Source organism: Phalacrocorax aristotelis, chromosome 18 (assembly GCF_949628215.1).
Source record: "Phalacrocorax aristotelis chromosome 18, bGulAri2.1, whole genome shotgun sequence".
Lineage (NCBI taxonomy): Eukaryota > Metazoa > Chordata > Aves > Suliformes > Phalacrocoracidae > Phalacrocorax > Phalacrocorax aristotelis.
The window spans coordinates 1263848-1288954 of record NC_134293.1 but is presented as its reverse complement, the minus strand read 5'-3'; the positions used below and the strand labels follow the sequence as shown (position 1 = coordinate 1288954).

Below are 25107 nucleotides of genomic sequence, written 5' to 3'. Positions count from 1 at the left end.
CAGGAGACGCCTACATTGCCTTTGCGCTTAGACCCGGAGCAGAGCGCTGGTGCGATAACGAGCCAGCGAGGACGTTGGTGTGAGCAGCTGCTGCCCCCGCTGAGGAGCTACCTGCCGCCGCAGTAACCGCGCCGAAGGCTTCTGGCAGCCGGCAGAGTAAGATTCAGCCTTTTAGAACTCCTCCTTTAGGGCCAGACAGGGTTTTCTTCCAAAGATTTAATTGCTGTGTTTGCTTTTCCCCCTACACTGAGCTCACCGTACCCGGGTAGACGGTGGGGGGGATGCGAACGTTGAGTTTGGCCCGAGGTAGGCAACGCGCCGAGGTGTCCGTCGCCGGCGGCACATTGTCTCACGATGGAGGAGCGACTGCTGCAGGTGCTGCAAAAAAAAAATCAGAGCTGAAAAAAAAGTCCTGCCCGATGGGGGGGTCCTGGAGGGTCACGTGGGGGTGGGGAGCCAAGGGAAAGGGGCGCTTTGCGGTCAGCTCCTCGCCTTCTGGCGCGGGGCGCTCACGGCGGACATCGAGCAACGGCCGCCTTTCGCCTGCTCCTCCAGTGCTCAGCAAGGCCAAACTGCAATAAAATTACTGGAGTATTTTATCTAATTAGTTTAAATTAATTTCAATTTTAGGCCCAGCCAGAATTTTAATAAAGGATGTGAAGAGCAAATTTGTCTTGCATTTTTCTCCTGATGAACTATTAATGTCTGGTTCAGCCGTCTCGGCTAAGAAGCGTCAATAATCAGCACAAACCGGGGCTCCACCGCCTGAGCAGTAGATGACGTGGGTTTTGCCAAAAATTCTCCCCATCTGCACCCCAAAGGCGGGGTAAGGGGTGAGCAGGCGCTGGAGTTTGGTTAGATAAGGGCAGCGCCAGCGTGGCTGGGGCTTAACCAAGCCCAGCTCCGGCCCCTGCCAGCCGGGCTGGGGGCTTCCTCCACTTATAGGGCATTTAATAACGCTCGAGCATCTTGTGCAATACCCGGCCAGTGTCCAAGCCCCGTTGGGGCAATGCAGCAGGGAGCAAGCTGGCAGGGTCTGGGCTCTTGGACTAAAGCTTCAAACCAGCAACTTTCCAGGAAGTTTATTTTTAAACTTGATATTTGAAGCTAAATTTAGCAGCAAATGGGTATTTTTTTCTCCCCCCTCCATCAATATTAAGAGCATCACCCGCAGCTTCACAACCCAGGTCTTGCAGCGGATTCACACCCACCCCCCCACCCCCCATCACCCCCCATTTTAAGAAGGTTAAGAGGAGCTCCAAGATCCAGCTGACATTTCCAGGCAGGCGCCGCAGGGCGCCGTGGCTCCGGGCGCAGCCGTGCGGGGCTGACGGGCGCAGGGCGCGTCGGCGCTGGGCGCTGCGGGCGAGCGGCGCCTGACGGCAGAGGCCGCATTTATGATCGGCAAGGGGAAAAGAAAAATGGGGGGGGATCGGGGGGGGGGGGGGGGACCCAAGCAGGGACGGCAGAGAGGGCCGCAAATGGGGCTGAGGCAGGGCAGGGTCACGCTCGCCGGCTCCCTGGGTTTATTTTCCCTCTCTGCTCCCAGCGTGGCTTCCTGGCACCGGGCTTTCAATGGGCACAGCCGGGGGTGCCATGCAGGCTTTCACCGGCACCGCTTCGCCACAACAGTGATTTAAGCTACAGTAAATAATCTATGGATTGTTGGGGTTTTTTTTTTAAATAAGGTGACTGGAGTGCGACAAGAGGCTGCCAACATGCTGCTGTATGGCCTGGCTACAGGAACAGGACCGTTCCTGTGCTCTGTGTGTGTGTACACATAACTATAGAAATGAAATGTATATAATAAATAAAATATAAAAATAAAATATATATAAATAAAATCTATGCAGGTCAGGCATTGGCTGATGCTTTTGCCCTGACGTAGCTCAGGCCACGTCAGGCCGAACCAGGGCAAAAAGCAGGTTATGGCTCTGTAGGAGAAAAGAACTAATAACGGGAGAGCGTGCCGTAGAGCAGCGGGGTTTGGCACCGGTGAATGCCATCGGGGGGGGCTGCGGTGCTGCTCGGCCATCCCCGGGGCACAGCCTGGGCATTGCGCGGGGCTCCCTGCGGCAGGATGGCACTGGGCGCCAGTACAGACTGATACTGGGCACCAGAATGGGCCGACACTGGGCAGCAGCACAGGGCAAGCAGCGGCACCAGTATGGGCAGGAACCGGGCAGCAGTGGGGGTTGGCACTGGGCACCAGAACTGGTGGGCATCAGGCACCAGTATGGCTTTGCTTTCGGCTCCACTCTAGGAAAGGCATTGGGCACCAGTAGGGGCAAGAACTGGGCACCAGTATGGGCAGGAGGCTCACCCCGTTCCCCAGGGCCAGCGGGTGCCCCCCCCAGCCCAGCCAGGGCCACAGGGTGCAGCTAATTAGGGGCTAATTGTGTTAAGCTGGAGCAGCACTAATGCAATTGTGGGATTAGCCTGCGGAGATGGTGACACCCCCCACCCACCCCCCCATTGCTGCTGGGGTGATTTGGGGGGGGGGGAACAAACACAAACACCTGGGACCGGATCCAGCTGGGCCCCCCCCAAACTGCCCTGGTGCCCCTCCAGCCATTGCCCACCCACCCATTTCTGCTCTGCATCCCTGCCTCCCCCCCGCCCAGGGCTGTAATTGCCCCAGAGCTAACGAAGGGATGGTGAGGCTGGGATGGGGATGGGGCGGGGGGGGGGGGCTGCAGGACAACAGCACCCCGGGGCTGGTGACACCCCTCCCCTGCTGTCCCCACTGCCGGCGATTACCGAATTAACCGGCTCCATCTGAGCCCGTCTGCTGCCGGGATGTGGGTCAGGGATTACCCCCCCGCCGTGCCCCCCAGCCCAGCCTGGCACTCCCTGTCCCCAGCACCCACGGCCACACCCCTGGGCCGGCAGGGGCTGGGGACAGGGGTCCTGTGTCATCCCCACCCCCCAGGCCCCAGCCAGGCAGAGGAAGGAGGTTCAGGCAGCCGTAATAAATACAAGAAAACTTTATTGAAAAAAAAAAAGAGGCGGGGAGGGGGCAGCAGGCCCTGGCCCGGGGTAATAAATAACAACCGTGCTCCCGGGGGGCACCAGCTTACAAAATATGGCTCTGGGCAGTGGGGTCCCGCAGGGTCCCCAGCGAGGCTGGCGGGGGCGGCCGGGCGCCCCGGTGAGAGGCGTGGGGGGCCCAGCCCCCTCGGCACACCCGGGCACCTGAGAAGGGGCTGCTCTGGGGGGGCAGCTGGGGCTGCAGCGGGGTCCCAGCCCTGGGAGGGACATGGAAAGGGGCAGCCCCAGCCCCTGCCTACCTGAGAGCCAGCGGCTGCGGCCACGGCGGCATCCCCGGGCCGGGGGCACCGGCTGCGGGCAGGGGCTCAGCACCATGTGGGGTACCCCAGGGTGGGCGCCCGGCTCAGGTCCTGTCCCCCCGGGGCAGCGGGGTTCAGGCCAGGATCTTCTGGGGGATCTCCACCGAGGCTTTGATGAAGATGGCGTTGTCCCGCACGTAGTTCCGCTTCTTGATGTCCTCGTGGGAGATGAATTTGGGGTAGCCGAAGCCCAGGGTGCTCTCATCCAGGGAGCTGCGCGAAGCCCCCGGCTTCTGGAAGTTTTTCCAGTTGGGATCAGGGTGGAAGGTCTCGGTGATGTGCTGGGGCTTGGAGAGCGAGGGGTCACTCTGGTCCAGCAAGGAGAAGGTGACGCGGTAGGAGAAGGGCCACTCCAGCAGGTTGTCGTACTCGCCCGGCAGCACGCGGATGTAGACGGAGAGGTGGCTGCTCTCCCCGCTCCCGTTGCCGTTGAGGAAAGCCGAGACCTGGAGCTTGTAGCCGTACTTGTGGGTGTAGAAAGGGGGGCTGAAGAACTCGTAGTTGCTGCGGGCTTTGGCCTCCTGCAGCTTGCGGGCGTAGTCGGCGATCTTCCAGATGAGGGTCCCGTCGCTGCTCACGGACAGCTCCTCCACGTCCCGCCGCAGCTCGAGGATCTCCTGCCGCTGCCGGCTCACCAGGGCGCACACCATGCCCAGGTGCGCCTTGGTGCTCTCCTCCAGGTGCCGGCCCATGGCCAGCTTGGGGCACTGCGGGGACAGCGGGACCGTCATCGGGGGGGTGCCGGGGGCACGGGACAGCGTGGGGACATGGGGTGGGACAGGGCAGGAGAAGGACGCCGTGGGCGTGTCAGGGAGATGCTGTTGGAGCATGGGGGTACTGGAGCAGGATGGCACAGGGGTGCTGTGGGGACACCTGGTTGGGATGGCGTGGGGACGGTTTGGTGGCAAAGCACCACAGGGGTGAGGCAGGACAAAGAAGGGGACACCACGGAGCCACACGGCTGGGACAGAGCAGAACTGGGACACCGCAGGGGATGGGACAGGTGTCAGGGCAGGAGAGGTGTGGGGACGCTGTGGGGCACAGACACGCCATGGTGCGGATGGCACGAGGATGCCAGGGCGGGATGGCCATGGGGACACCAGCACGGTGGCACGGTGACACACTCACCCGGTGCTTGCAGCCAGCTTCCTTGAAGGGGCACAGCAGCATGGCAGTGTTGCAGCTCTCCTTGAGGTGGGTGGGCATGTCCTCCCGGGCGATGCTGGGCGTCCCGCACTGGTTGGGGCAGGGCATGGGGTACCGCGGACACTGGTACTGGTGATTCTGAGGACAGAGGGTGGCCGTCAGCCGGGGCCGGGAGCCGGCGGGGCAAGGGTCCCCGTGGACCCTGTCTCACCTGGATGGTGTCAAAGACGAACTCCTTGGTGCAGTAGGTGCAGGGCTGGGTGCGCTTGGGGCACTCGGCCAGGGCGTGCTGGGACAGCAGGCGCCGCATCATGCGGGCCCCGCACTTGTTCTCGCAGTACACGCTCTCCTGGGGACACGTGCCCTGGTGGCTCTGGGGACCGCAGCAGCATCGTCATCCTCCTGCTGCCCACGCCAGCCCTGCCCAGGACGGGCAAATGCGGTGCCCCCCACAGCCAGGCTGTGTCCTCCATGGTGTCCCCCACCCAAGCTCCATCCCCATGGTCAGGTTGTGTCCCCATGGTGCCCTGCAGCCCATCTAGGTCCCCACACTGCACCCCATATTGCACCCCCCAACCTGGCTACACCCCCCCCGGTGCCCCCAGCCAGGCCATGCCCCCCTGAAACCCCTATCATTTGTGTCCCCCAGGGTGTCCCCACCACGGCCATGCCCCCCGGCATGGTGCCCCCCACAGCGCCCACCTCGAAGGCCTCCCCGGTGAAGTCGCTGGCGCAGAACTCGCACTTGACCCGGCGCTTGGGGCAGCCGTGCTGGACGTGCTCGGGCAGGTCGCGGCGGCTCAGCTTGGTGCTGCACCGGTTGGGGCACGGGATGACGTTGAAGCCGCAGGTGCCAAGATGGGCCTGGGGGGCATAAAGGTGGTGAGGGGGGTGCTGTGGGGTGCAGCCTGGGCTCCCCCCCCAATCCTGCCGGACCCTACCTGGAGGTGCTTGATGAGCCCGTTCCAGCGGCAGCCCTCCTCGCTGTGGATGCAGCGGATGGCCAGGCTCAGCACCTGCGCCTCCAGCTCCGGGTCGGGGTAGATCTGGGGAGGCGGCACCGGGGCGTCAGCATCCCGCGCCAGGCTGCGGGGGCACACGGAGCCCCCCAGCCCAGCCCAGCCTGGCCGGCAGCCGCAGGCACGCTGCCCGCGGCCGGATCCCCCCCGCCGGCACACGAACAAGCGCCCTTTGTCGGGAGCGGGTTTCCGTTCCCCCGGCCCCGCGGCACAAAGGGCTCTTGCTTCCGCACGGGGCGGCTGTGCCAGGCTGGCGCGGCTGTGCCAGGCAGGTGTGCGGAGCCCGGGGCTGGGCCCTTGGTGGGGGGCACAGGTGATGGGGACGTCCCCCCCCAGAGCAGGGTACCCCAGCCAGGTGCTGGCCTCACCTTGGCATAATCCAGGGGCAACTGGTCCTCTGGGCACTTGAAAACACCTTCGCTGCAAGACACAGAGAGGGGTCAGGATCACTCAGGGTTGGGGAACGGCGTGTACCCAGGGAGCCACGATATCCCACGGGGTCCCCACCATCCCACCCCAGGACATTGGTGATGCCCTTCCGCCGCTGAGTGTTTACCCCGTGCCAAATCCAGCCGCAGCCCTCGGGGGAGCCGTGGCTCTAATCCCGCTCCATCTGTCTGAGCTGGGAAATGCCCCCGCCAGACGCACCCCCAGGCAGCCCCCCCCCCCCCTCCCCCCCAAAGCCAGGCACGGCAGCCACCGTCCCCTGGGGGCCTGGGCCAGCCGCTGCGAGCATGGCACCATCTGGAGCCCCCACAACCCCCTCACCCACCCAGGCCCCCCAGGATTAAGGCAGGGTGCCGGTGGCTGGGCAGGAGCGGTGCTGACGGAGGCCACGGGCGCCCACAGCCCCAGGTGCTGGGGCCCAGGCAGGGTGGGGGCAGCAGGGGGGCAACAGCTGGGCGCCAGATGTGCAGCCCGGATGTGTGGCCCTGGGGCTCCTGCTCCGCAGGAAACGGCCCCACCAGCCACTGCAGTGAGCTGGGACTGGGCAGGGGGGCCAGGCAGCCGCTCTGGAGGGGTCCCCATCCTGCTGGGCCCCCAGGACGGGGTGGTGCTGCCAAGGTGGGAATGGCCCCGCTCAGCCCCGACCTGCGGAGGGGCAGCGTTGGGTGGAGGGACGTGGATGGGGCCAAACAGGCAGCCTGGCCCGTGACGCCATCACCCTGGCCTGGGGACAGATGAGCGTGGCACCCCACCCCCGATGGACTCTGGGGCGCGAGGCCATGGGTGCTGCCCACAGAGACACACACCAGGGACACGCAGGGACCCCGGGTGTCCCCAAGGTGGCTCTGGATAAGGCCGCAAAGTCATGCTGCCCGCACGCAGCCCCCGCACGTCTAATCACCGCGCGCCCTTGGCAGGCGCTGGCGCGGCCTTGGCCGGGGCTGCCAAGCGGGTGCGAGATGGTAGGACGGAGCCAGCGGTGCCTCCGGGAACGTGCTGCCCTGGGATACCCAAGCACGGCGCGGTGACATCCCCCGCAGCCACAACGCCCGTGCTGGGGGGGGACCAAGTGACTGCCAGGAAAACCAGCCCAGCGCTTTGGGGTGTGACCCCCGCGGGGCACGGCCGCATCCAGCCCTGCCACGTGCCCGGTCTGTTCACACAGGGTGTTTCTGTGAGAGTCACCAGGCACCTGCCGAGATAAACTGCTCCCGGCTGGGGTTGGGCACCCAGCCCTTTCTGGGGAGCCCACGGCCTGCATCGCCCACAGTTGGCATCGCTCCATGGTTGGCATCGCCCCACGGCTGGCATCGCCTTGCTCCCTCTCCGGGGCCAGCCAGCCCTGCCTGCACCCCAGGCACGGTGTCGGGGTGCTGCGGCTAGCGGGGAAGTGGGATGGCAACCCAAAGCCAGCGCCTAATCCCCGACAAAGCCTCCCCATTCCTCACGCTCGGCCGGGCAGGGAATGTGCTGAGGCAGCGCCCAGGGGGGACCCGTCCTTGCCTCTGACCTTCGCCGTGTGCTGGGGTGCAGCGAGGTGATGGGTCGGGGGACGCCCTGGCTCCTCCCAGCACCCCCTGACACCCCCAGCACCCACCCCGGCACCACGCAGGGCTGGTTGGCTCAGCCCATGAGACCCCCAAACCTGATCTGGTGCAAACAGAGGGGCTCAGTGGGGGGGACCCCGGTGTCCAGCTGCTCCGTTAGAGCCGGGGTGCCCGTGGGGTGGCTGCGGGAGGGGTGTGGGGTCGCTGGCTGGCATGGGCCCCGGGAACGCCTGGTTTCACAGAAACCAGCCCACAGCAGCCGTGCCCGCGGGGCCCCCGGCCCGGGCAAAGGTCGTCTCGGTGGGGTGAGGCGCAGCCAGAGGCGGCAGCGGAAACCAGGCCGCAGGGTGACGATCCGCACCACTGCACGCCCAGCCCGGGGGGCACGGACACCCCCTCGCCGTGCCCCCCGTGAGACCCCTGGCCCCGCAGCGGGCACGGCGGCCAAGAGCAGGTAGCCGGTACCTGGGCCGGGGGCTGCCAGACCGCTGGGGGGGGGTGGGGGTGGGAAGGGGCCCCGTTCTTTCACTCCCAGTGAGCACCCACGGCCGGGTCACGCTCACCCGTGGGTGTCGTCCCCCCCCCCCCGGTCGCTTTACCGGGGGGGCCGGGGCAGGAAGGAGTTAAACGTAAATCTTGACAAGCGCTCGAAACTCGCCGCTCCGGGTTTCACCCGGCCCTCCTCTTCCTCCTCTTCCTCCTCCTCCTCACCGAGAGGGGCCACGGGCCGCTGCACCCCGCGGGGCGGCTGTCACGGGCTGGGCGCGTCCCGCGCCCCCTCCTCGACCCGGGGCACCCTCGGGGCACCCCGCACTCCCCATCCCGGGGCACCTCGCGGCACCCTGCACTCCTTCCCCAGCCCGGGGCACCCCGCACCCCTTCCCCGGGGCACCCCGGCGTGCGGGGCGGCCCCGCACCAGCCAGCGACACCCGGGACCGTCCCCCCCGCCCCCAGGGGTGCGGAACCCCGCATCTGGGGGGGGTGGAAGAAGGGGTGCGCGGCGTGACGTCATGGCGGGGCGGCCTTGACGTCACGGCGGAGCTCACCTGAGGAACTCCTGCAGGCAGGTGTCGCAGAAGCGGTGGCCGCAGGTGGAGACGCGGACGGGCTCCCGCATGGGCTTCCCGCAGAGCGGGCACAGCACCCGCCGCCGCGGCCGCTCCAGCAGCTTGTAGTCGTAGCCCGGCATCCCGCAGCCCGGCCCCGGCCCCGCGCCGTCCCGCTCGGCCCCGCTCGGCTCCGCGCTCGGCGCCGGCTCCGCCCGGGGGCCGGACGGGGCGGTGGGACCGGCCTGAGACCGCCCCGCGCCCGGCCCCGCCTCCCCCCGCCCCGCACCCCGCCAGCGCGGGGCACCGCGCCGGCCACGGCCGCCCCCGGGGGCGTGAGGGGGGCTCCGCATCACGCACAGCCGCCCCCAGGAGCCCCACATCACGCACAGACACTCCCGGGACCCCCACATCCCGCACAGCCGCCCCCAGGAGCACCACATCACGCACAGCAACCACCGGGGGGGCACGGGGTCCCCGCCCGTACATCATGCACAGCCATCCCGGGGGTCTGGGGACCCCCACATCACACACAGCAACCACCGGGGTCTGGAGAGCCCCATATCACGCACAGCCACCCCCGGGAGCCCCCACATCACGCACAGCCACCCCCGGGGGCATGGGGAGGCCCACATCACGCGCAGACATCCCTGGGACTCCCACATTATGCACAGCCACCCCCAGGGTGTGCGGACCCCCCATATCACACCCAGCCACCCCAGGGGCTTGTGCACAACCTGCAGAGCCCCTCCCGAGCCCAGCCGCAGCCTCCCCTGGCCCAGGGCTGGGCTCTGGCTGTGGGGAGGGGGCACACACCAGGGAGGGGGCGCACACCCCGCTGTCCTCGCCCACCCTGTGTCCCCTCCCTGGCAGCCCTGGCTCAGCCCCAGTAGCCCCACACTCCCCCCAGAGCGAGGCCTTGGGGGGGACGGGCTGGGGCACGGCTCCCACACCCACCCCTGCCCCAGAGAGCGACCTGTGTCCCAGCCACCACCCACGGCATGAGCTGGGCAATGGCAGAGTAGGACATGGAGGTGCTGCCCTGAGCTCCCCCCCAGCACCGCAGGACCCTGCACTCCCACGGCTTCTTGGTGCTCGGAGCTTGTGCCGCAGGCTGCAGCCCTCCAGACCGTGGTGTCTAACCTCCTAGCGAGGGCTCGGAGGAGGGAGAATAAAAGAAAAACCCGTCTGGCTCCAGCCCCCACTTCACTCTTTCAGAAACCGGAGCAGCATATGGGAGTATTTGCCCCTTTCCCTGGAGATGGCGACGAGCAGATGACAGGCTGCGAGCATGTGTTAGTCCCACCAACGCGCGCTCCAGCCAGCTTCCCATTAAGGGCGGCAGTTGCTCCAGACCCAAATGTTAGCAGTTTTCAATTAGCAAATGGCAGAGGAGAGGGATTCCTGGGGGACACGCTGAGCAAGTCAAGCTCTATCACTTGTCACTCAAGGAGCTCACGTTACCCTTCTCCCCGAGAGGCTCTGCTTAAAATAAAATCCTCCAGCAGCCCGGGGGGGGAAGGAGGCAGCCTGCCTGCGCTCACTGCCGGAGCCGTGGAGAAGGGTGGCTGATTTCTGGGGTTACCCTGAGGGATAACCGGTTACCCTGCCACGGCCCGAGCTGCAGCGGGGCTTTAGGTCCTGATGCCGGGATGCTCATGCAGGTGTATGTCGAGCGTGAACGGCTACCGTGGGGTGTTTTCCAAGGGATGTGATGAGCTGGCAGCCTGCTCCGACAGTGGGGAGCAGCGAGCTAAACTTTAACCAGCTCCCAGAGAGCCTGGAAACCCAACACGTGAAAACAAACGACAGTGGACAACCGTACAGAGAGCAGTGGGGTGTGCCGGGCACCGCCAAGCTGTCTGGGGTGGCAGCCAGGGGTTGAGGTGTCCCCGTTTGCTCAGAGCTGTGACCCCCAGGGCAGGACCTACAAGCAGCCCTGCGGGTTGGTCTGGTTCTGCCATGAAGCGCCCTGGAGCCAGGCTCACCTCCCAGCAAGAGAAAGGCACAGCCCAAGACACCCATCCCAGCACCCTGCGACTGGGCCCTGCCTAAAAACCCTCCCTGGACACCGCTACCGGACCGCCAGGCTGGCCCCTGGCCCCGTGGGTCAGCACCCACGGGGCCATGGGGCTGCTGGGACCCCCGCCAAAGGCACAGGACACACCACTCCCACAGGCTTAGAAAGCCCGTCTCTGATGGCAGGCGTGAAACAGAAGCGTTTTTATCACAATTTACTGCTTCTCTTTGATGTTTTAAAAATTCTTCTTTCCTAACCTCACCAAAGAGCATCTCCGCTAATTAGCCAGGAGCTGACAAAGCCATCTGAAGGCGCTGGCTGTGCCGGCAGGACGGCTGGGAGGTGTCAGACCCTGCAAACAAAGCTCCCCTCCTTTTCCCCTCTCCCTAACGAACGCCCTCCCCGCGCTCAACATCGCAGCCGGGCGTTTGTCTCACACAAAGGCGACGTTCAACCTCTGGGCTGGGCAAGTCCCCTTTGTGCAGGCGGTATGTTCTCTGTCCCTCATGACAGGTCAGGCCTTGAAGCCATCTGGGCTCAGGGAGGCCTCCTGACTCCTTCCCTGGCCGCTCCCTGCCCTGCACCCCGGCTCCGTCCCTCTGTCCTGGGTTTAACTTCAATGGGAGGGACAGAAAACTGACGCTCTGGCTTCTAAAGAAGCCAAGGTGGAGCGTTTCGCCCCGGGGAAAGGAGCGGGGAGGGTCCTCTCCCTGCTTCTGGGGACTTGTGCCCAGGGAAGGCGGGGGGGGGTGAGGGCAGTGAGGTGGCCAGACAGACGGCCGGCAGCCGCACCTTCTGCCAAGCCTCGTGGGAACGGGGCTACGATCACAACAGAGGTGCCAGAATTAAATCAAATCAAACCAGCTCTGGGATCAGCGGGCGGTCTGGGCTGTTTCCCGCTGGCAGCGATGGCCCCAGGTCAGCGGGATCTCATCGAGGAAGGGAGCGGGGACAGGCTCTCCCTGGGTGACAAGGACCGGCGGGGACCCGCACTGGCGGGAGCAGCAGCCTCACCCCCGCATCGCCTCCCTGACCCGCTCCCTCTCAGCCCTGCCTGCCTTAGCAGGAAGAGCCACCGGGACGCGGCTGATCCACCACCGGCAGCTCCGCAGGACGCGGGGAACAGAACAAGGATAAAGGGAGAAGCCCCAAGACCGGCAGTTTTCACCGGGAGCTTCTGCAGGGAAACAAAGCAGCAGACGTGAGGAATGCAACTGGCCTATTTGCCGGGGCTGCTCTCTGCCTGCGGCAGCGCGGACATGCCTCGGCTTGTCGTTTCAAGAGCTATTGTTGCTCGGGGCTGGGGGCCTCTTTGTTTCCTTTACCCTTGCGCCAGGCTTGGTCACAGCCCGGTATTAAATTATTCAAATCATCTCGCTGGGCTTCACAGCTGAACTCGTGCACCAAGTGCACAGGCTGCAACATCCCGAGGGCTCCAGCCCTCGCCGCGAGGCCCCGGCCCAGCCCAGAGCGCGCTGATTCGCACTGGTTCCCCCTACCCTGAGCGAGGGGTCCCAATATTCGAGCCAGTGACGCCTCCAGGCCCGGCACTGCCGTGCAAGGGCATTGTTAAGCCATAAAACAGCCCACCTAATGCCAGCACATCAGCGGGAACAGGGGGGCTGCCAGGGGCTCACCCCTGGGTTCGGCAGCCCAGGTGGAGCAGGGAGAGCCCGGCTCCCCGGGCTGCGCATCCCCTGTAGCGGTGGCATTTCGGTGCCACCACTGACAAGGCAAAGGGTGGCAGAGATCTCCGTCCAGCTGGCCCGGCGAGAGACCCTTCCTCTGGGATGTGTTTGCATGTGGTGGGGGGCGAGGGGGAGACCCAAGAGCTCAGCACGATGCAGCCATGTGAGATTTCACCATTGCTGTAGGAGCTGGTGCTGCTGACAGCTCAGCGCAGGGATGGCAGTGGCCCAGAGGGGCTTTGAGTCAATTTAACTCAGCTCTGCAATTCCCCTGGTGCCCAGGTTGGTCTGGGAGTGGAGGACACCGTCCCCGACACCAGGCAGCCGGGGCCGTCCCCATAACCAGCAGCACAAGGCGAGTGCCAAGGGACTGGCAGAGCCTTTGAACACAAGTCAGCTTCCTGGGATAGCAGGGTGTAACCGCCTGAAAAGGCAGCTCCGCAAGAAACAAAAACGGCAGGGAAAAACCCGTGCACCCACCCTGCCAGGAGCCGCGTCTGCAGTCAGAGCTGCACACGCCTTTCCCGGCCGGACGGGACCTGCTCCCTGCCCCAGCTGGAGCCTGGGAGGCGAGGGAGGAAAGCGCAGGAGACCTGCAGAAATTCATTACCTTTCACATGACAGAGGGATCAGTCGGCTTCTACCAGAGCCCAGCGAGGTTTCCCTCATTGAAAACAGGAAAGAATCACAAAAATAATTAGAGAGATTTCATCTCAGCCAGCTTATGAAAGCACTGACTTTATACACAACAGATTGGCAACAGCACAAAGATGGATGTGAAAGGCAAGAGCATTTGCAATGTCAGACAGATCAGAGACAGAAGCTCATCAAAAAATGGCCCAGGGCAGATGTAAGTTAAAAAAAGAAAAGAGGAGGGGGAAAAAAAAAAAGGAAAGGGAAGGAAACGACCCTTCTGGAGATAAAAAACCGTAACTCCTGCCTGTGACATGGTGATATGCCCCCTCCTGCCTGCAGAAAGGATCCCTGGTGAAAACTCATCATCTCCCTGGAGAGATCTGGGTTAAAAAACTTCAATTACTGACAATCGCTAGTGGTGTTTTGCTGCCTTCTGCTAGCTCAGCTGGGAGCCAGTGAGCTGGTCAGCAGCAGGATTTAGGGGCCTGAGGACAAATGTCAGCTGGAGGATCCTCCGGGGAGCCCCTGGGGCGAGGGGAGGCGGTAATTGGAAAGCTCCAGGCGGCATTTTGGGAAAGCAAGCCGGGCTGCGCGGCACAGAGAGGCTGCTCGCGCCGGGTTCAGCCAGCCGTGCAGGCCAGGACCCTCGGACGCGTGATGAACAGCTCAACAAATGGGTAAAATGTTTTAAGGGGGGGTTGGGAACGGACAGACTTCTCTAATTAGAAAAGAGGTTTGCACTTAGTCACCCAGCGTAGCGCCTGGGGCTCTGACTCCAGACGCTGCTGTGCAAAGGCTGACAGCTCTCTCAGACACCAAGCTGTCAGCCTGGGCTTTGTAACCAGAGACAGTTTCCACGGGGGAAAACAACCTCTGTGCTCCTCGCCCTTCTACTCCGGCACTTCCAGTGGGGATGGGCAGAGCCCCAGCGCAACCCCCTGACAGCAGCACCGGAGCTCCGGGGATGTCGGCCCCATGGCACGGCTGGGGCAGCAGCTCTCGGGCGCTGGAGGTTCACAGCGACCCTCGTGGATCCGATAAGCGAGACCAGCTCCGGTTCCGTGGGAACCATCGTTAGGAGCTCCCTGTTTCCAGACGCTGCCTTCGGGGCGCAGCTGAGGAGCTCCCTGAGTCCGGGGATGCAGGTCTGAGCCATGCTGTGGCAGGCAGCAGGAAGGACGGGCGCGCCGGGTGGCTGGGGGTGCCTCCGCATCTATACGACAAGGCTGGATATGGCCCCTCTCAGCTCAGACTCACTGGGAAGGTGTCTCTTCCACGGCAGCTGAAACACAAAGGGCAAGGACCAAAAATAAGCCATAAACCACTACCTCGAAGCTCTAGGGAGCAGTGCCCTGCCCCATGCAGGCCAGGCACCCAAGAGACGGGCACCGCAATCCCTGTCCCACCACCAGGCCCCAGCAGCAGCACGAGCAGGAGGCAGTGCCCAGCACGTGGAGCCCAAGCAGGAGGAAACGCCATCTCTTGAGGCTTGCACCCTCCTCTCCTCACGCCTGGTTTCTCCCAGTTATCCCTGTGTTTGCAGTGTGATTGAGAGAAGGGTGCGGCAACGGCCTCACGATAAAGCGGGCAGAAGCCCAAGCCAGTTAAAAACAGCGTTGGATGCACAGGAGGAAACCGCAAAGCGGAGCAGAACTGCCGCCCCAAAGATGGAGCGCCCCTCGCCTGTGCCAGCACCCTCTCCGGGCCAGATCACAGCCAGAGCCGACAGCGGCAACGGCACCAAAAGTGTCACCAGCTCTCGTGTTCTCTCTGGAGAGGTTCCCAGGCGGAGCGAGCTGCGGGGAAGTCCAGAGCCAGAACATAGCTTTTTACAGAGCTCTCGATGCTTTTTGCGCCCCGGTTACTGAGGGATGCTGGTGCAGGCGAGGCTGCTGCCCTGACGCCGCTGCTGCTGAGATTGTACTTCCAGTACTGGGAAAGAGGGTGGCAGTTTCAGACTGGGCAGAGGGTCAGCAGCAGGGCTACGATGGGGGCCACACGCTCAGTCCCTGACCTTACGGTGCTGCAGGTGGGAACCCGCAAACCAGCTGCCCCAGAGCACAGGGTGACTCCGGCTGCGGAAGGGGAGAGCAGCCTGCACCCTTCCTGCAGAAACAAACCACTTTTACTCCTATGACAAATGCTTACTTGCTCCCAAGCCCGGAGACTCGGCCATTCCCCATCCCCTTCACGTGGCAGCACATATCACGTGAGAGCTCAGCGCTCACGGGGGAGGAACGTGAGGCACGGCTGACTGCCCCAGCGCAGCGCAGTCAGCCGGGCCTCCTCCCCTCCGGGGTATAATTAGCCTCCTTGAAGTGGGCTGGGACTGGAATCCCTCAGCCCGGCACTGAGGCCATAATCAGCCCGGCAGAGGAGGAAGAAAGGCCCCTCCAGCAGTGTGGGCCAGGCTCCCATCGTACACCCAGGCAACGGAAGGGCAGGTCACGCCATGGGCGCGTTTTAACTGCACAGTGATGCTGCCTTTGGCCTGAGCAGAGAAGAACCACAAAACCATTGCTATCTTTTCCAAACCACAATGGAAAGCCAGCAGCCAAAATGACGCCTCAAATCTCAGTTTCTATTTCAGCAGCATCAATTAGAGAGATGCTCTTTTTGGATACTTGGTGGACCGCCAGCACGCCAGCTCCCCACCAGCCGCAGCCTGGCCAGCCCACTTGTCGCCTCTGCCGTCCCTCCACTCCCCCAGCCCAGTGGAAGAGGCAGTGTCACAGTGCTGCCTAGCAGGAGAGTTTTTATAGGCTTCAAGTTATTTCTGTTCATCTACAGCTCTAGAGGGCCTGGAATAACACAGAGTTTATGTGCCAGGGTTACTCGGTACAGCTCCGGTCACAAGGCATTGTGTCTGGCTGGGCCCTCGTGGCAGGAATCGCAGTAGCAAAGCCTCTACTCACGCTTTACTGCCAGCAGTGTGTTCCCGTGGCAGCAGGCTACAGAGGTCACCAGGTATGGATGCGTCTCCTCCAGCTGCACTGGCCTCGGCGCTCCCGTTTCCTCATCCTTCCTGCCCAGGCGTCCCCTGGCTCCTTTCCCCCACGTGCACACCTCGCCGTCTGCAGAGGGATATACAGGCCTTGCTGCACACAGAGCTCACCTGTAAACAGGCCTCCCATCTCCCTGGTACCACCCAGGGCTGTCTGCAGGGCCTGCCTTGGCCACAGCATGGACTGCAGGCGGAGGAAAGCCAGGGCCTGCTGCAGCTCAGGGCACTGGGGCTTCAGCCTCACCTGCTCCGATGGCCACAGTGAAGGCATCCCCACAAGCCACCACGGTGACCTTCATCGCCTGGAGCCCCACAACCAGGTGGGGTATGCGGCTGTTGCGGGAGGAGTTGGTGCCCAGCTGCCCATGTTGGTTGCTCCCAAAGGTGTAACACTGGCCAGAAGCTGACAACAGAGGCGAGAGAAACAACTGGGTGTCACCCGATGACGCACTGAAGCCCCTGAACCCCACTGCTCTCTACCACGCTGAACATCCCGCTCCACAGAGCTCCAACATCGAAAGCATGGTGCCTCTTGAGCCTCTCTGAAGCCTCCACCCATGGGAAATGGAAGCAGGAGGAAGACAGCAAAAATGCAGGTCCCCCCTCAGGGATTTGGGCACACACCCCTCACCTGTGACTGCAGCCGAGTGCGCTGTACCGATGTCTGCACACACAATCGGCTCTTGGTTCAAGGGGGACGACTGGGCACACATGAACATGGTGGCCTCTTCCACCTGCTCCTCTGGTGAAGGCTCCTCTGCTGAGCTGATCCTGTCTAGGCCCAGCTTGTTACACCTGCACGGGGAAAAGCACAGTTCAGAGCCGGCTGAATGCAGCCTGGCGCAGACGAGCCCTGCCCTAGCATGACCGCACCACCGGCAGCGAGATGCTGGGGAGTAGGATCACACAGAGTTGTCTTCTGGAGCCCCTTGCTCCCTTTTCCTGGGCTGGACACAGATGGACGGGCCCAGGAGGCTATGGGCAAGCTCTGGAGCACAGACACCCTTACCTGTTGCTCCCACAAGCAAGAATCTGGTTCTTCGTTGTGAGGACCATGGAGGAATCGATGCCGCAGATGACCCTCTGAGCCTCGTGCTCCGGTGGGACCGTGACCTGCTGGGGGGAGTTGTGGCACTCTAGGGTACCCAGTCCAAGCCGACCTGGAAGGCAGGAGAAAGCAGGGCACGGCTCATGGCAATGCACAACCTGAGTGCACCCCCACAAGCAACAGCATCGACATAGCTGCTGCGAGAGCCCAGCCCGGGACGTATCACCAGGAAAGGCAGCAAAAGCCAAAGCACTGGTGCCCTGGTATGCAGTGAAGCAGCTGCAACCCTTCCACACCCGCCTAGCCTGGCACATCTGGAGAAGACCGTGGGCAAGCAGGGCCAGCGAGGGGAGTAGGAACAGGCAATGGAAAGCACAAGCCCTGTTTTACAAAGCAGACATCTCTTACCATTATCCCCCCTGCCCCAGGCAAACACTTCCCGTTCGTTGGAAATCGCCAGGACGTGAGACGCGCCACAGGCCACCTGCACCATCTCGTAGCCCAGCAGGGCCTCCACGATCTTGGGCTGGCAGGGGAAGAGCAGCAGCCGTCAGCCGAGACCTCCCAGCCTGCCATGCTGCTCCCATCCCTCCCACCCGGCCCCCCAGCCTCAACACAGCGCTGGCAGCCTCCCAGTTTTCATCCAACACAAACACCAGAGAATTATTTTTGTTCCAAACAGTCTTCAAAGGGTTTAGAGACTACGTGCACGCAGCACAAAAGATAATGCAAACATCTCTGGGGCGGAAGAAAGCAGCCAGCACAACGGTTTGGAGAGGGAATAGGTTCAGCCGAAGGGTTGGGATTCGCCCCCCTGCCCACGTGGGGAGTGCCAGGGGCTGTTAACGCACGCTCTGAGCAGGCAGGGGCTTGGTGCAGGATGCATTGGCTGAAAGGCTCTTGGGCTGTGAGCTATCGGCTACATATTCGTTAGGGTGTGAGGAGACCGGGATCTCCACATTTCGCCCAGCCCCTGCTGTGACCTGCTGTTAGATCTGACACTTCGCCACAGCGAGTCTCATTCTCATTATCATCTTCACGTGAAAAGTGCCATTTGTCGGGATCTGGCTGCTGCTCCCAGCTGGTCTCCCCTCCCCAGCAACAAGCACCAAGCAGCTCAGCTCTGGACAGAGCAGGAACGAACGAGCCATCTGACCACAGCGACAAATGGCACCAGTCTCCGGGCTCGGCTGGAAGCCATCGGCTGCTGCCACATCCGAGGGCAGGCAAGGAAGAAGCTGGAAGGGAGTGATGGGCCCTCAGCCCTGGCGCTCCAAGCCAATCGGAAACACACAGCTCTTCTTTAAATACTGGCTCTTTTGAAAAATAACTTTTCTCAGTGAACCCTGGCAGCTGCAGGCCAAGAGTGAAGCAGGCAGGTGTGTGATTGGAGGCAGCCTCCAAGCTGGGAGCCTGCCAACAGCAACCACAAGGCAGCTCTTGACTTCCCCCACGCTCAAAGGGATCATTGTGTAGGGGGAGAGAGAAAAAGAGAGGCAGGTTGGGTCTTTTAAAACCCGCAATGACAGGGAGAGGAGGGGGAGATGGTCGGATGCCAGAGCATGCCTGGGATGCACATCCCTGGAGCTGGGGTGAGCCCACTCGCGTGGTGCAGAAGGCACGATCCATCCTCTACCTTGGGGGAGTAGCGCGCCCAGCATCCTCCCGACAAACCTGGCTTACGTCCGTGAAGTTTCCGTGCCCCAAACAGCCATTGCTGCCGCTGCCAAAAGTCATGATGATCCCCCTGTCTGGAAAAGCAGAAAGAAGTCGTGTTACTGGCACATGTGAGGCCCTGCAAGGCACATGCAGCCCGTGGGGCTGCCCGTGGCTCCCGGGACAGCGGCTCTGCTTGGGCCCGTTCTGACTCATAACTCACTGCGGGCCCCAGAAGACCACAGCGAGTTTCCTGAGAGCAACAGCCTTGATGTGCTGTGACAACTCGCCAAACAAACAGCAGATGATAGGAGAGCACTGAGATAACATTATTGCAGCTGTGTACGCGGGAGCTGCTAATTCCACGGTCTGTCAAGGTGTTAAATACACAGAGCCGCTCACTGAGCAGCCGCCCAGCAGAGGGGTGGCAGGAAATGCCATGGACAGGTAGGACAAACATGCCTACAAAGTTTGCCCGTTGCATAGCTGCCATTTGCTGCCCTGATCCCCAGCAGAAGTGCTAACAGGGCTCCCAGAGGACCACTGGGAGGGCTTTGCTCCGCAAGCACGGCCTCAGGCTGGTGTACATGCTCCCCTCCCAGCCAGAATGCCTCCTGGCCCACTCTAAGGGGGCTTCAGACCCTGCCTTCCTGCAGCTAAGGACAGCCGGCCTTGCAGGAGCTTGCTCTGACTTCTCACTGCAACACCAGTCACTGCCCATCACGGCTTGTGTCTGTGTCACACAGTATGTGACAGAAAAAAGCTGAGCTTCCCAGATACCCCTCACATTGCAGTCCCCACCGTACAGGCCAGTTCGAGCTTCAGGTGACACCAGTGCGGCCAGGACAACAAATCTGTGGCTCTCCCCACACCAGACAGACCTTTGGGACTGAGTTGGCCAGTGTGGCATCATAGGAGGACCATGCCTGCCGTTCCTGACCTGCCCCCGATGTTACACGAGAGGCCGCAGAGGCCTTTGTGTCACCACAGCCCAGTGCATCTCTGCGGTTCCTCTCCGAGCAGGCTCCCCGGGCAGGCACGCTGCGTTTGCAAGCCAGCTGCCGTGCAGAGGCGTCTGGGACTCAGCCAGGCGAAGGCAGGAGGCGGCCGCTCACCTGTGAGGCAGGCTGTGAAGAGATCGCCGCAGGACACGTGTTTGATGGTCACGCCAGACTGGCCCTCCAGAAATCGGGACACAAACTGAGGCTGGAGCTGCTCGGTGGCTCCTGGGAGAGAAGGGCCTCCCGCAGCACCCATGGGGGGAGCCTGGTGGAGAGAAGCCACGTCGGGTGCCGCACCTCTGTGCAGCAACAGTTGGAGAACTCAGATGAGCCCCTTCCCACAGGCTCAGCAGTGTCACCCGCGCCCTGGACTGGACTGCTGTCCTGGGGGATGCAGTGCCAGGGCCTACGCAGTGAACAGAAACGTCTCCTCCCCAGAAATCGCACATCCGAGGCTTCCGCGGCCACCACCTGCCCCAGGCTGCCCATCACTCACCTCCCACATGATGAGCCGCCCGGATTTGGTGACCCCAGCCTTCTGTGTCCTGCCAGCAGACACCTGCACCACTTCGGTGTTAAGCATGGGCAGGCGGAGCGGGGTGGTGATCCCGCTCCCCCAGGTGTAGATGGACGACAGCGGAGGAGGGATTCCTGTCCTGGCTGAACCAGCTCGAACACCTATGGATCAGAGAGAAATCATGAGCACAGAGCCCTGATTCCCCTCCCACGGGAAGAGAAATGACAGCAGCCATCCAGTCTGGGTGTGAGCGGAGCTGCCCGCTAGCCAGCAGGGCCAGACCAGTGCCGGTCCAAGGCTGGCAAGGGACTGCTGCAGAGCTCCCAGTCAGGGCTGAGAGAGGCACATGGGAACAACTCCTTATATTTTACCCCGGAATTGAGGGAAGAAGCACCTCGACAGCTCTAGCTAGTTGTTGCCGGTGCCAGCTGTGTTGCCCTGCACTGGCACATCCCCCCTCAGCATCACCAGCTGGTTGCCAGCCTTTGCAATAGAAGCAGCAGAAACTTAATTCAAGGATTCAAAACCTGGAAGAGGCAGCTGGAGAAAGAGCGCTGCTTGGTCCCCAGAGCCGTGGGCTCCTCCAGGGCTCAGGGAAGGTGATGCCTTTTAACTTCCTCTCCCCAGAAGCTCGAATGCCTCTCTGACCCCCTGACATCCAAAGGAAAGGGTCCCCCTGAGTGGAGCTGTGTGGCACACACCGTGGCAGGACTCACCCCTCGGCCTGGCACTGCTCACTCGTCCCCCGGTCCGGCTGTGGGTCACTGTCGTCACCGGAGCTAACGGTTTTTCAGGCCTGCCAAACAAAAATCCAGTCCTTTAATGTCAGCTCAGCCCCAGAGGTCCTGCAGAGCCCTGGATCACAGAAGGTCTGGGCAGAGGTACAGCATAAGCCACGGTTGAATAGCTCACAGAATCGCCTCGGTAGGTGCTTTAGACCACCTGAGAGGGGAGTTGGCATCAGTGCGCTTTCCCCTGAGCTCACAACTCTCTATTCGCTGTTACTGCGATGACAAGCCCACAGCTGCCAGGGCACCTGCCGTGGCCTCAAGCCACTGGGCCAGGCTCGGCCCGCAGCAGCTGCGCGCCGGGTAACGCAGGAGAGCTGCACGGGGACAACGCTCTCTTCAGGGCTCGTAATGGAGACGGCGAGCTGGTCAGACACCCTGTGGGCTGTGGCAGCCCCTCCCAAGGGGCTCTAAGGTGGCAGTGTCACTTGCCTTCTCATTTTGACGCTGCCCACGTCAGTGTAGAGGTTCAGAAGGGGCCGAATGCAGATAGCCTGGGCCATGATCTCATTCAGCTGGGGCCGCTTGGAAGGATCCAGGTTCAGCATGCTAAGGATGAGCTGGCGCAGGTCGGGGCTGTACCTGTCCGATATCGGGGCAAATGTCCCACTCATGATCTTCAGTACTAAGGCAGGAAGATTCTGGAAAGAAAACAAGAGAGAGACATACAGTGGCTGGGCAGTCAGAGGCGAGGCCAAGGAGCAAGATGTTCTCAGCACTGCCCTCTGCCTTCACGCCTTCAGGCTCAGTGAGAAGAGCAATCCAAGCATACATTTTCACCTCCGTAAGAGGCCACAGCTTCCTGTGCTCCATGTAAACCGTATCTCTCTTACCGCAGCTTCAAAAGCCCTCTTGAGGCTGGCGAGTTCGTACAGCACACAGCCCAAAGCCCAGATATCACTCTTCTGGTTGTAAGGCTTCCCTTCACAGAGCTCTGGGGAGATGTAGCACGGCGTTCCCACAACCTAGGAGAGACAAAGAAATTTCCCATGATGCTGTGAAACTGGGGCAGCGATGTGGAAAGAGAAAGGCTCGGTTTAGAGCCCAGTGCACAGGCTGGCTAGAGCACCACAACCAAACCTTAGTGCAGCTGGGCTTTTGTTCCCTGGTGTCAACAACTGCCTGACAATCTCAGTAAAAAACAGGAGGATTTACCTTTCTGTTGACCTCCCTCGCACATACAGCGATTACCTCTAATTTTGCTCCTATCCACTTGAGAGAATCACAGCCCAGAGCAACGAGTGTGATACAAACATCTGGTCAGATCAGACCAGGTGGGGAGTGATACTTAAGTCTCAAGCAGAGAGAGGAGATTAAGACAAGGCAAGACAGCAGGGCACAGGCAGGAATTCGGTCACCAAGTATGTGTCAGACGAGCCTGCAAACACTACCCCTCCCGCTGTGACAGTGGGAGGAACCCTGTCTACCCTCACCAGCGGGCCCAGACACCCCGTCCTCTCCCAGTTTTGGGCAGACAGGCCTTCCTCAGCTTTTGCAGCCCACAGAGCTGCAGCAGACTTGGGCGTGAAGACATCAGCCTCTATAACCTCCAAGAAGCAAAGCACCATTGCGGCACCTGAACGTGGCCTACCGCAAGTACGCTACATCCAACCTCGCTGCCTACAGTGGCTTCAAGAGACTATTGTGAGCCAAGTCCAGAGTTCCAGCCCGCTGCCACGGTGGCAAGTAGTTCCTCCACAAAGCTGAGCCACCCACCGTGTAGGCTTTACTCTTGCTGCTCAAGATTTTGGAGATACCAAAGTCTCCAATCTTGACAATCATGCGATGCTTGTCCAAGAGGATGTTCTGAGTCTTCAGGTCGCGGTGCAGGATCTGCTTGGTGTGCACGTGGTGGAGGGCCAGGAGGATCTGCACAAAGAAGTGCAGGATGGTATCCTCGTCCAGCAAGGAGTTACAGCGCTTGTGAATAAACTCCGCTAGCGTGCCCCCTGCAAAGAACAACAAAGGGCTATCGGCAAGGGTGGCTGCACAGGGCAGCGCAAACCCAGCCTAAAAGCCAGGGGGATTTATTTAGCTACGGCATCTTAATGAGCCAGGCGCATGGGAAAAAAACACGTCCTGGTGGGACGGGCAGCACGTCCTCCAACGCTCCTGAGACCGTGCGGAGAACAATGGCAGCGCAGTTGGTGGCACGAAGAAACAGCGAGAGAGAAGTTACTGTTGACATATTTTCAAAGGCAGCAGGAAAAGAAACGCTAAAATTACAGCTCTTGGAGGGGGGCATAAACCTTGATGGCAGAACAAGACAAGCCTGTTCTGCAAAAGAGAATTCTTGCAGTCCGAGAGGCCACGTGGCACGGAGAGGCCCCTGTCGAGAAGGGGAGGTTCAGATTCGGGGCTCATGTACAACTTTTAACAAACCCTCATGCAAATGTTAATTTCATCTGAAACTCCACAACAAATCTCGCTAGAAATCACACCTTCCCACGCAGAGCTGTGGGACCAACAGCGTGGCCGAGAGCTGACAGGGGGAAACGGATGTGAAACCTAAGCCAAGGGCAGATGGTAGCACACTTATCAGTGACAGAGGTGTTAGAAATCTCTTTGTTTTGGATACAGTTAGCAGGCGTAAGGCATATAATCGCAGAATCACAGGATGGTTGAGGTCGGAAGGGACCTCGGGAGTCAACTGGACTAATCTGCTGCTCAAGCAGGGCCACCAGCAGCTGGTTGCCCAGGACCATGACCTGTCTTTTGAATATCTCCAAGGATGGTGACTCCACACCCTCCCTGGGCACCCTGTGCCAGTGCTCAGTCACTTGGCTCATGGTCAGCTTGGTGTTCACTGGGACAGCCTGGAGAAGAGAAGACTGAGGGGGGATCTCATTAGTGCTTATAAATATCTGAAGGGCGGGTGTCAGGAGGATGGGCCGGACTCTTTTCAGTGGTGCCCAACGCCAGGCCAAGGGGCCACGGGCACAATCTGGAACACGGGAAGTTCCACCTGAACATGAGGACAAACCCCTTCCCTGTGCGGGTGCCAGAGCAGGGGCACAGGCTGCCCAGAGAGGCTATGGGGTCCCTTCCCTGGAGATATTCATACCCTGCCTGGACGCGGCCCTGTGCCCCTGCTCTGGGTGTGCCTGCTCAAGCAGGGGGTGGGATGGGGTGATCTCCAGAGGGCCCTTCCAACCCCTGCCATTCTGGGATTCTGTGACCCCCAGATCCTTTTCTACAAAAACATCTGATCAAGAGAGACGTGTTTGGATTCTTTGGGGGTCCAAAGCACGGGATCTTTACAAGGAGCACAACACAGGGCCACAGCAGCCCAATCCAGGGAGAGCGGAGGGCTTGGCATCCCGTGGCCCTGCCAAGGAGGCGCTGGGGGAGACGAGGGCCCACCTGGGGCGTACTCCATGGCGATCATAAGCGCCTTGTCCTCCAGGAAGTTCTCGTAGTACTCGATGACATTTGGGTGGCTGAGCAGCTTGAGGACCTGGCACTCATTCTGCGCCGCCAACCGCTCATCCTTGCTCATCTGCTCCACCGGGATCTGCTTCAGGATCACCAGCTTCTGGTCGGCCTTGCGCAGGCACAGGTGCACGATGCTGCAAGGATGGCGGGGACGGGGCCTCAGCGCGGGGCGGGGGGACACGGGCAGGGCCTGGCACCACCCTGGGGTGACACAGGGTCCCTATATCCCGCGTTGCCATGTAACAGGGGGTCTGCCTTCCCCCCCTGGTGTCACACACCCGGTGCCGTGTCACCCCCATCGCCATGCCCTGGACACCCCCCCCCCAACAAGGGTGCCACACGCCGGCGGACCCCCACGTTACCATGGCGACAGGGGCTGTGCGCCTTGTTGCCAAGGTAACGCGGCCTCCCGCCCCGCCGTACCCCCGGCGCTCCCCTGACGCGCGCTGCCACGGTAAAACGGCCTGGAAACCGCACCCCACTCCCCCCGCTCCCGGTGCCCGCCGGGGCCGCCCTCACCCGAAGGCCCCTCTCCCCACCACCCGGATCCGCTCGTATTTCTCCATCACGGCTCCGGCCAGGCCCGGCCTCCCCCCGTCTCCATGGAAACACTTCCGGCAGCCGCTACGGCGGCCGCGGGCGGACGAAACGCTGCGAGCCGCGCCCATCCCTTCTCCTCCCCACAACCATGTGTGTAGGGCTTGCGGGGGGAAATGGGGCCCCCTCCTTCGGCCGGGGGAGGGGGTGATGGCACCCCA

General features: G+C 62.0%; 1 protein-coding gene across 3 annotated transcripts; it reads right to left on the bottom strand.

Annotated features, from left to right (window-relative positions):
- Nucleotides 1-2969: 2969 nt before the first annotated feature.
- Nucleotides 2970-24972, bottom strand: LOC142066038 (TNF receptor-associated factor 4). 3 transcript variants are annotated; one of them, XM_075112986.1, is made up of 20 exons: nucleotides 24869-24972; nucleotides 24278-24483; nucleotides 22631-22863; nucleotides 21748-21879; nucleotides 21347-21555; nucleotides 20843-20922; nucleotides 20106-20287; nucleotides 19724-19874; nucleotides 18627-18703; nucleotides 17361-17478; nucleotides 16914-17064; nucleotides 16536-16699; nucleotides 16149-16307; nucleotides 15816-15974; nucleotides 5884-5935; nucleotides 5438-5582; nucleotides 5199-5360; nucleotides 4708-4869; nucleotides 4479-4634; nucleotides 2970-4057 (listed from the first exon to the last, which is right to left on the bottom strand). In XM_075112986.1, the coding sequence occupies exons 1-20, from the start codon at nucleotides 24913-24915 to the stop codon at nucleotides 3425-3427; spliced, it is 3378 nt and encodes a 1125-aa protein (XP_074969087.1). In that variant the 5' UTR covers nucleotides 24916-24972; the 3' UTR covers nucleotides 2970-3424. The 3 variants fall into 3 exon arrangements, with proteins under 3 accessions (XP_074969087.1, XP_074969084.1, XP_074969086.1); XM_075112985.1 differs by lacking the exons at nucleotides 2970-4057; nucleotides 4479-4634; nucleotides 4708-4869; ... (1 more) ...; nucleotides 5438-5582; nucleotides 5884-5935 and adding an exon at nucleotides 12983-14182 and having other exon boundaries at nucleotides 24869-24930; XM_075112983.1 differs by lacking the exons at nucleotides 15816-15974; nucleotides 16149-16307; nucleotides 16536-16699; ... (9 more) ...; nucleotides 24278-24483; nucleotides 24869-24972 and adding an exon at nucleotides 8557-8805 and having other exon boundaries at nucleotides 5438-5542.
- Between the last annotated feature and the right edge of the window lie 135 nt (nucleotides 24973-25107).

What these genes read in the sequence shown, in the direction of transcription:
- LOC142066038 (XM_075112986.1), bottom strand. Translation starts at nt 24,915, where the DNA reads ATGGAGAAATACGAGCGGATCCGGGTGGTGGGGAGAGGGGCCTTCGG. An exon ending in GGCGGCTCATCATGTGGGAG is followed by an intron (nt 19,875 to 20,105) that starts GTGAGTGATGGG and finishes TCTCTCCACCAG; the next exon opens with GCTCCCCCCATGGGTGCTGC. An exon ending in CTTCACAGCCTGCCTCACAG is followed by an intron (nt 18,704 to 19,723) that starts GTGAGCGGCCGC and finishes CTGCTTTTCCAG; the next exon opens with ACAGGGGGATCATCATGACT.